We start from the raw sequence: 10262 nt of genomic DNA on the forward strand, positions 1-10262 counted from the left end.
CTTCTAGCTGTTGTTAAGAACTCTGCTTACTTGTACTGTTTTTCATTCACGACTAGGCTCAAACCGAGAGTCGAATGAAGGACGAGGTCGCTGTTCAATTCAAGATCAAGCTTGGTGATAACATTGCGATTGGTTTGATAGTTTAATTTATTTTGTCTTTAATTCATTTATCTGCTATTCTTAATTATCCGCGTTGAATTAAACCACGTATCTTTTAAACTACGCACAAATTTAATTGTTGCCTAATTTTGGGATAAACAATATAGTTTTGTATATATGTACATTATATACAAAAATATACATATTTTATATACTTTTTGTTTAGCACATACAATTAATTTCAACCTGCCAAACAATTTTATATGTTTCCCCTAAAAAATACCTCAAAAACTGATTTTTCCCAACAAGACAAGTATGACATTTTTGCTTTGAAACCAGATTAGCTTAGACACTTATCAGGACATAATGTAATTTGATTAACTTCGTCTTGAAGTCTAATCAAGTGTATCAAAACTTGATTTCGTCTCAATAAATTCATCTTTTGATGAGACAAATTTAGATAACGTTACAATAAAATTCAATTTCCTTGCAACGAAACATAAACTTCCTGACACAAAATATTTTTTCCAACTAATCAACTCTTTTCTGTATTAATGAATAATATTTTTTTGGCATGCTTAATATTAAAGGACTCTTTGAAAACAAAAATTTCGGGCATGAAGATGTATTTGTTATTAGATTGTAACTGATTTATTGTATATTACATTGATAATGAGCAGTTACGGAATACAGAAAGAGATTGGAAATAGAATTTCAGAGTGACCTGGGAGGGAGGAGATGAGCGAAAGGATAGAAGGGTCATTCGATGTGCAAGGTCTATTATCTTAAATAGGTGATCATCTCATTTAAAGGTTTAAAATATTAGTAAAACATACTTTTAATTAATTGTTCCTATTTGATTATGTCTTCGAGACTTGCATTATATGCAAGTCGGATTATTTTCACGAGTTAATCACGTGTGTATTATGTATATAATAATAACGGGCAATGGTAAGATTTGAACTCAAGACTCATGTCTGCTTTACTAATATTATGTTAAAATGTATAATCACCTCATTTGGAAGTGTAAATTATTTGAAAGAGCGCGTCTATAACTACGGGCAGAGACATGAAGAAGAAGACGAGAATAAGGGCAAGGAACATGCAATGTCTCGATCATCCTTCTAAAAAATCAATGTTTATAGAAAGGAATAGTGATTCTTTCTACTATTGTTATTGCTTCATGATGATATTTTCCCATCCTTGTCACCCATACAAATATATATGGTTCGAGAAGTATGATACTGTTGGACCAAAATCTCACTTGCATGCAGTTGAAGCTGATTATAAACAGTTTTCTCTTTTGGCGAAGAAATTTTTTTTATTTCATCACCGCAAATCTGTTACAAGCTTTTTCCTCAGTACTTTCCTTTTCCTCCTATTTTTTTCTATATACATATATATTAAGCTATGTATTCAAAACATTTCTTCCTATTTATACGTTCTTCTATTTCTGCATGATTTTCTCAATCCATTCTCTTTCTTGAATGCTTGTCTTGCTCTTCAAATAGGTGCTCTTCCTCATTCTGCATTCTTGTTTTATCTGCCTTACAATGTATGTAGTTGTAGGTAGTTTGAAATCCCATACAACAATATTTCTTGCTTTCCATATCCAGTACACCAAGGCAGCCAATATAGCAGTGGCAACTTCCCTGCATCTTCTCCCTTTAAGTAGTCTGGTTACTCTTCTCCAGATCCCTGTTATCTCTGTATTTTGTATGCCTATGTTCATCCATTGTAACACCTCCCTTAAGCATTGCTGTGAATATACACATTCAAAGAATAAATGTTGGGTGGTTTCCTCTTCTGTTCCACATATTGGGCATCTATCTTCTTGGCTAATGCCCATGCTGTACAATCTGGACTTTGTCAGCAGCCTTTGATGCATAGTGATCCAGCAAATAAAGTTGTGCTTGGGTAGGTTCATGCTATTCAATACCCATCTTCTCTATGTCCAGCTCTCTTTTTCTCCCATTCTCCATGTGTATCCTCCCTTTATTGTGTACTTTCCATTGGCATTGCTCCATAAGTTCTGATTATAGCCTGGAGCAAATATTTCCTTGATTCTACATATTTTCTTCCAATACTAGCTAACATCAGTGGAGCATTTGTACTGCCCCAATCCTTCTCCTTTAAGTAGACAGTGTTGATCCATTTCACCCATAGGTTATCAGTTTTTTGGGTAATATTCCATACATATTTTGCAACAGCGGCTTCATTTCATTTTATTATATCTGTTATCCCCAAACCTCCTTCATGTTTTGCCCTGCATACTAGATCTCATGCCACTAGGGGTGGTTTATGTGTGACAGGTTTCCCATCCCAGATAAAATTTCTACACATAGCAGTTATCCCTTTTAGCACCTGCTTTGGAGTAAAAATATGGTTGACCAGTAGCTATGAATGTGAAGTAGTATTGAATTCACTAGTTGCACCCTTCCTGCATAAGACAAATGTCTTGTACCCCACCCTTTGATTCTAGCTGCTATCTTATCTATAAGTTTTCACAATCCATTTTAGATAGTCTCTTAGCTGATATAGGCACACCAAGGTACCTGAATGGCAGATTTCCGTTCTGATATCCTGTCATGTCTATCAAATACTTCTGGTGCTGGTTTGGCATATTGACACTGAAAATGTTTGACTTGTTTGCATTTGTAGTTAGGCTTGAAGTTTCTGAGAATGTTTTCAAGCCCCTCAATAGTAGTAGCACTGATTGAAAGGTTCCTTTACTAAATAGTAGCACATCATCTGCAAAGCACAAATGATTCAACTTCAAGTGTTTGCATTTAGTGTGATATTCAAATCCCACCTGCTCTGTAACTATGTTCATTATCCTTGTGAAATATTCCATGCAAATGACAAAGATCAGTGGGGATATAGGGTCCCCTTGTCTAAGTCCTTTTTCCCTTTTTATGTTCCCATACAACCTCCATTGATTGCAATTGCATACTGCATTGTAGTGATGCATGTCATAGTCCATTTGATAAATTGCTGAGGGAATTCCAGTGCATGCAACATTTCAGTTACAAACTCCCATTTTACTGTGTCATAAGCTTTCCTCAAGTCTATTTTTATCAGACAGCTACTTGTGGTTTGTTTTCTATTATACAGTCTTACCAAGTCTTGACATATTAGTATGTTCTGAGCTATGGTTCTTCCGGCCACAAAGGCACTTTGATTGGGGGATATGATATCTGGTAGGACTTTCTTCAACTTGTTTGCTAACATCTTAGATATTACCTTATAGATTGTATTGCAACAAACTATAGGTCTGTAGTCTGTTATTGTGTCTGCATGATCTGATTTTGGTACTAGAGTCAACACAGTGCTATTCCATGCCCTCAATAATTTCCCTGTTTTAAAAAACTCCATTATTCCTGCTTCAAGATCCTCTTTAACTATTTCCCAGCAATCCTTGAAAAACTGCCTTCCATAGCCATCTGGTCCAGGTGCTTTATCTCCAGCTATCTCCCATAAAGCTTGTTTCATTTCATCTGTTGTAAACTTTTCAACCAATATACATCTTTGTTCCTTTGAGACTACATGTCCTTTTTTAACAGTAGCACTGCATACCCTTCTTCTATTCTCAGTTTTAGTGCCAAGTAGAGTAGAGTAATATTTCACAAAAGCATCAGTAATCCCCTCTATATCATTTCTTGTTCTCCCTTCAGTGTCTTTTATAGTGAAAATTCCGTTAGCATTTCTTCTAGATTTTAGTATGCTATGAAAAATTTTTGTGTTCATATCCCCTGAGTTCAGCCAATGTATTTTACACTTCTACTTTAGGTACCGGTTCCGTGTCAGGTTCCAGTATGAATATTGTTTAGCTAGTCTTGCCTCTTCTTCAATCAACCTTATGTTTAAAGGATCTTTCTGTAGTTTCTTTTGGCACTCCTCTAGCTCTGTTTTTGCCTGCACATCTTTCCCTTCTGCATCACCAAATTAAGTTCTTCTTATTCCTTGCAGAGTGGCTTTCAGCCTATTCAGCTTCCCCACCAATCTATACTGCTTAGTACCTGTAATCCCCTTATTACAACTATATTCCACTTGTTGTTTGAAGTCAGTGGCTTGACTCTATATGTTGAAATATCTGAATCTGTACTATCCACTTTGAGGTCCTTGATCCCAGTTAATCAGAGCTGGACAATGGTCCATGAGTCCTTCATTTCCAAAGTGAACTTCTGATCCTGGCAATTTCATCACCCAATCTCCATTAACTAGCACTTTATCAATCCTGTTGTGGACTCTACTATTGTCTCCATGTTTATTGTTCCATGTTAAAAAGGATCCAGATGATTTAAGTTCTTGTAGTGAACATCTCCCTACACACTCTTTGAATTCTTTTATTTCTGAAACTGTGATTGGACTCCCCACCCTTTTATCTCTATTCAATACACAGTTGAAATCTCCCATAACTGCCCATGGTTTTTTAGTGACACCATGAATTTTCTCCAACTCTTGCCATAATTGTCTTCTTAAAGCTTGGTCATTAAACCCATACACAAATATTATCTGAAACTTGTGTTGAGTCCCTCTATGTTCTACCTCACAATGCATCATTTGTGCTGATACATCAGTGATATTTACAGAGAATATATTTGTTTTCCAAAGCACCCATATTCTTCCACCTGGATGATGAGCTAGATTGTGACTAAAAGACCATCCATTACAAAGATTAAGAGAAGCTAAAGATGTTTTCTGTCTCTTAATTTTTGTATCCAGGAATCCAAACAGGCCTACCTTAGTATTGTGTAAGAACAGATTCATTTCTGCTTGTCTTGCCTGTTTAGACCCCTCACATTCCAAAATCCCAATTTATCCATTTTGGAGGGTGTTTGTACCTCCCCTCCCTGTTCCTGGACCCATCTCTATTTACCTTTGTACTCCCCTCTGGTAGCTTACTGTTGAGCTGCCTTTTTTTTTGGTGAGTACCTTCTCCTTGTATAATTCCTTTAGCTTTATTTCTCCTGTCTGTCATTGTTTTCTCTCTAGCACTCTCCTCTGCAATTTGCTCTTCCCCATGATCCTCCAGTGTTGAGAAAGAGTTACTTACTGTCATGATAATCTGCTTCTGTAAAGCTTTTCTTTGTACATTCTTTGGCTTTTGTTCCATGCTTTCCCCTGCTATTGATGGCTTTTCTTTTTGCTCATTCCTCTCCACTGGCTTCCACTCTTTTCTTACTTGTTCTGCTCGTGGTTTTTGTTGTACTCTTCTGCATTGCTGGTCTGTGTGCCCAAACAATTTGCATTGTTGACACATTGTAGGCTTCCATTCATACTCTATTTCCTGTTCGATTATTTGTCCCAATTCATTTTCAAACATCACTGAATCTAGATATGCTTTGTTCAAAGGAACCTCCACCATTACCCTTGCATACATGAGTTTCTCCTTTCTCGTTGTTGTTGTATCAGCCTTCACAGGTTTCCCCACCAGCCCAGCTATTTTTGTTAGAGCTGCTTGCCCCCATTACTTTAGATCTAGGCCCAGTAGTCGAATCCATATAGGCACCTGTTCCACTGTTACATTCATTATCTCTGTTCCTGGTTTCCATGGCTTAATTATCACTGGTTTTCGATCAAATATCTGCACTCCCCCTTCAATTGCCTTCGTACGCCGTTCATTACTGTGAAATCTGACCATGAATACTCTTTTATTAATTTGAGCTACCTTATCAATTCCCAAATCCTTCCATATACGATTGAAATACCCCTCCACCACTGTTAAAGGCGGATTTGACTCCAGCACAAAGCATACAACCGCAGTTTGCCAGTATTCTATTTCCTCTTTTACATCTTCCATCGTTATTTTGACATGAGCATTAGAATTCACTCCTTCTAGGTCAAATCCCTCAGTTACTGGTGTATTTCCAAGATTATAAACAGTTGTACTTTATATATCCAAATGTTGTTATTACGTACAGTAATAGGCTTGCATGTTTTCTCATGCACGGTAAAAGCAATAGTAGTGAATAATTATTAATGGTAAAAGAGTGATTAGTGTCGTTCTGTGAGTCACAAAATAAATTTTTTTCGGTAAAACTAAAACTAAACTTTCTACACAAAAGCAATCAGTGGTAAAACCATTTCTCCCGGTGATCGCTTTATTGAATGGTAAAACTAAAAAGCAATTTTTCCATGGCCCCACCAGAAGAAAAAGATATTTGGACAACTACTTTGCTAAAGAAAAAATGAAACAAAATAAGGAACTACTCCGTATTATTCCGGAAATCCTGCTACTGTATCTAGGAAATCTCATCTCTTTTGTTTTTTAATAAAACGCCATCTTCGCTAATGATGACAACCCAGCTCTAAAGATGCCCTAAAAAACCAAATTCCTTCTTTTCCAACAATATTTAATGGTTCATCAGCTTCATCAGTACATAAACTATTGAATATTGATTTTTATTATTGCTATTATAATGACCTCATCATTATTACTTCTAACTTCACCTTCCATATACACACATAGCCAAATTCAAAATCTAGAGTTGATTTGTGATTTTATTAATGTTTTTAATAACAGTGATGTTCGGACCAAACTGTATGTACGTATCTCGACTGTTAAACTGTGTACTTGCTATTTTGTCAGCACAAATATCAAATAACTCTGTTTACCAAAATTTAAACAACCGCAAAAAAGCTCCTATCTAATCACCTTATAGTTAAATTTATACATTTAATATTTTGTACTCTATCTCTTTCTCAAGCTTCAATTCGAAATCCAAAAGAGTAGACACATATGACACACCTATATATACGACAGCCATTTCTAGCCACCCTAAGTACTTAACGTTTAGCTAGCTGCTAGAAAATTCAGCTTTAACTGCAGCCATGCTTGAGTCTTCCCAATTGTCCAACTCAAGTGTGATACTGGGATGGTGCAGGCCTCGACGCCGTGTGAGGCGGCGAAAAGGGAACACTATACGGCTGGGAAAGCGTCGGGGATTCTGTCTTGGCTCGCGTACAGTGATTCACTGGCCGGGATTCATGGCGTGCCCTTTTAGGGTGTTGAAGAAACTGGTCTTTGAGATGGCTTCCAATGGCAGATTGGTAGAAGCTTATAGCTGGTCTTTGCCTTTCCTCCGTCCACAACTATTTCCTTTGTGCTGATATTGTAATGTTCATATTTTATTTATTTTTTTATTCGTCTTCCTTTCTCAAGCCATATGTGGCATAGCAAGGCTTTTTAAGTACCTTAAAATGGAATCCAGCTTGTTCATATGATCATTACTCACTAAGCAGCTAACGAATAAAAACCCTCTCTATGCGCTAGAAGCATGTCATTTCTGTTCAGCCAAAAGAAGAAAAAAAAAGTTGTTGATAACATCAAACCCACAAATTAAGAATGCCTAAATCGTATAAGCAAAAAAATGACATATGCCAATGATACTCTTAACTATTCATGGCTCATGGGACGAACAACAGCGGGAAAGTGAAATCCCTTTCTAATTATCGAGAAGCAAGAACATGATTTAGCCAGGAAATTGAGTAAGGCGTTTTCTTCTTCTCACAATTTTCATAAAGAAACTAAGGAGGCCCCTAATGGAGTTTCTTTTAATAAAGCGGAAACAACCAGAGGATAGATTGCGTGACGACCAACCCGATTGGTCATTCTGAGCACCGGCCTTTATTTTCGTGTTTTGAGACCTCCATTAGCTTCGATTAATATTTCTTGGTTTGCGTACATGGCCAGTGTCACTTTTTGAAAAGCTTTTATGTGAAATTTTAAGAAAATAAAAAATTTCACTAAAAATAAGACTAGAGTTGTAACGACCTGACCGGTCGTTTCGAGCTTTTGCACTTTGATCGCCAGTTCTCGGGCATGACTTGCCCCATATGATGTATTATGACTGATGTAAGTCGTTGATTTTGGTTTTCACAGAAATCGGTATGAATTCGAAAGAACAGTCTCAGTTGAAAGCTTTGAATTTGAAAGGTTTGACCAAGAGTTGACTTATTTGTATATGAGTTCGGATCGGAATTTTTATGATTTGGTTAGCTGTGTTGGGTGATTTATGACTTAGGAGTGTGATCGGAATTGGTTTTGGAGGCCTGGAGTAGAAATAGGCTTGAATTGGCGAAGTTAGTATTTTGGCGATTTCTGGTTGATCGGTGAGATTTTGATCCGAGGATCGGAATGGAATTCCGAGAGTTACTGTAGCTTTGTTATATCATTTGTGATGTGTGTGCAAAATTTCAGGTCATTCGGACGTGGTTTGGTCGAGTTTTTGATCGAAAGTGTATTTCAGAAGTTTTTAGAAAACTTAGGCTTGAATTCGATGTGAATTGATGGATTTGATGTTGTTTGAAGTGTTTTGATGATTGGAACAAGTTTGAATAAGGTATTGGGTCATGTTCGTGCTTTTGGTTGAGGCCCCGGGGGCCTCGGGGTGATTTCAGATGGTTGGCGGGAAAATTGGAATTTGTGTTGCAGCTTTAGATTTGTTGCTTCTGGTATTTCCGCATCTGCGGTTTGTGGACCGCAGATGCGGGTGTATCATCGCAGAAGCGAAAATGGGTGAGGCGAGCTGGACCGCAGAAGTGATTAAAGGGATCGCATCTGCGGAAGCGCAGATACGGAAGTGGTTCGCAGATGCGGCTTAGGCCGGTTTAATGAACTCCGCAGAAGCGGATGTGTTGACCGCATATATAGTACCGCAAAAGTGGATTTTGGACTGCAGATGCGGTCATGTCTGGGCAGAATGTATGTATGTTTTCCTTCGCGATATTTGAAGGGTTTAACCATTTTTGCACTCGAAATTGGGAGCTTTGGGCGATTTTGAAGAGAGGAATCAAAGAAACTTCGTTGAGGTAAGGATTTTGGACTTAAAACACATTCATATTGTAGAATTTCATAAATTTAGGGCTGTAACTAATGGGTTTAAAGGGCTAAAAATGGAGGATTAGGGCTTGAGTTTAAGAGGCCTTTAATGGAGGATTTGAGGGGTCATTTGAACTCCGATTTTGATGTTGTTGATATGTATAAAATCGTGGAAGGATAAGGCACCCGGTGATGTAAAAATTTCTAAGTTTCGAAAAGTGGGCCCGGGGCTTGGGTTTTTAATAATTTCGGGATTTGTGCCCATTATTGATTTTTTGCTTGGTCTTTGTTCCCTTAGCATATTGTGATGCATTCGTTCTGATTTTGGACAGATTCGACGTGCGTGGAAGCCGATTTGAGGGGCAAAGGCGTCGCGAGCTAGAGATTTTACCGGTTCGAGGTGAGTAATGATTGTAAATGATATCCTGAGGGTTTGAAACCCCGGATTCGCATATCGTAGTGCTATATTGAGGTGAGACACGCACTTGATATTGATATGAGGCGGAGGGCCTAGATTTGATGCCACGAGATGGCTTGATATTGCGCTTAGGCCGTAAAGGGCCCTTCCCGGAATCTGCACACCCCCAGTGAGCGCCGTCGACGAGATATATGGATCGGGCTGCACGCCGCAACGATATATGGATCGGGCTGCCCGTTGTAGCGGTGTTAGTACTGTTCTACGTGTTTACTTTACTTCATCTGTCTGCCATTATCTGTTGTTTGTGCTACTTCACGTGATATCTATCTGATCGTCTAACATTTATCTGTTAATTAAGTGTTGTGCTCGAGGGGCGGATTTTCGTGCTTATCTGCACTATTTGTTTGTATTCATTTGCGTAACAGTTGAAAAAGTCATTTTTTTAAAAGAGGTTTAAACTGAGCTAAGATGTTTTTTCCAAGGATTTCACAGTTTCACTGCTTTTATTCAAAGTGTTTTAGACCGCTCTATACAATATGTTGATGCATTTTTCGTGATTTCTTACTGCTCAGTTATTATTAACCTTTATTACTCACTGAGTTGGAGTACTCACTTTACTCCCTGCACCTCGTGTGCAGATGCAGGTATTTGTTCACCCGGTAGCGGGTTTTGAGCTGGTTGGAGGCTAAGTTATCGAAGTTTAGTGAGGTGACTGCCAACCTTCGCAGCACCGCATCTTTTCCTTTTGTTTATCAGTCCTATTTTATATGTTTCAGGCCTTGAAGTTGTATTTATACTATAATAGATGTTCGTGACTTGTGACACCCCGGTTTGGGCTATGTCGGGTTGTACTTCCGCTAATTATTATCATTTAATCACATTTAAACTGCTTTTGAACTGTTTAACCACTTTAAATAGGAT

At 37.8% G+C, this 10262-nt stretch overlaps 2 protein-coding genes across 2 annotated transcripts; both read right to left on the reverse strand.

Moving 5' to 3' along the window:
* Positions 1 to 1546: 1546 nt before the first annotated feature.
* Positions 1547 to 1987, reverse strand: LOC142176191 (uncharacterized). Its single transcript, XM_075243303.1, has one exon. The coding sequence runs from the start codon at positions 1985 to 1987 to the stop codon at positions 1547 to 1549; it is 441 nt and encodes a 146-aa protein (XP_075099404.1).
* Positions 1988 to 4203: 2216 nt separating this feature from the next.
* LOC107783472 (uncharacterized) lies at positions 4204 to 5902 on the reverse strand. Its single transcript, XM_075243304.1, has 3 exons — positions 5612 to 5902; positions 4979 to 5515; positions 4204 to 4884 (listed from the first exon to the last, which is right to left on the reverse strand). The coding sequence occupies exons 1-3, from the start codon at positions 5900 to 5902 to the stop codon at positions 4204 to 4206; spliced, it is 1509 nt and encodes a 502-aa protein (XP_075099405.1).
* Positions 5903 to 10262: the final 4360 nt, after the last annotated feature.

This window comes from Nicotiana tabacum, chromosome 22 (genome assembly GCF_000715075.1).
Source record: "Nicotiana tabacum cultivar K326 chromosome 22, ASM71507v2, whole genome shotgun sequence".
In the NCBI taxonomy this organism is placed as follows: domain Eukaryota; kingdom Viridiplantae; phylum Streptophyta; class Magnoliopsida; order Solanales; family Solanaceae; genus Nicotiana; species Nicotiana tabacum.

Bases quoted from the DNA above. Each gene is read 5' to 3' on its own strand.
- LOC107783472 (XM_075243304.1), bottom strand. From the start codon at position 5,902: ATGGAAGATGTAAAAGAGGAAATAGAATACTGGCAAACTGCGGTTGTA. The intron at 5,516-5,611 runs GTGCCTATATGG...AAACCTGTGAAG, and splicing joins TGAATGTAACAGTGGAACAG to GCTGATACAACAACAACGAG. The intron at 4,885-4,978 runs GTAAATAGAGAT...GGGTCTAAACAG, and splicing joins TACCAGAGGGGAGTACAAAG to GCAAGACAAGCAGAAATGAA.
- LOC142176191 (XM_075243303.1), bottom strand. From the start codon at position 1,987: ATGCATCAAAGGCTGCTGACAAAGTCCAGATTGTACAGCATGGGCATT.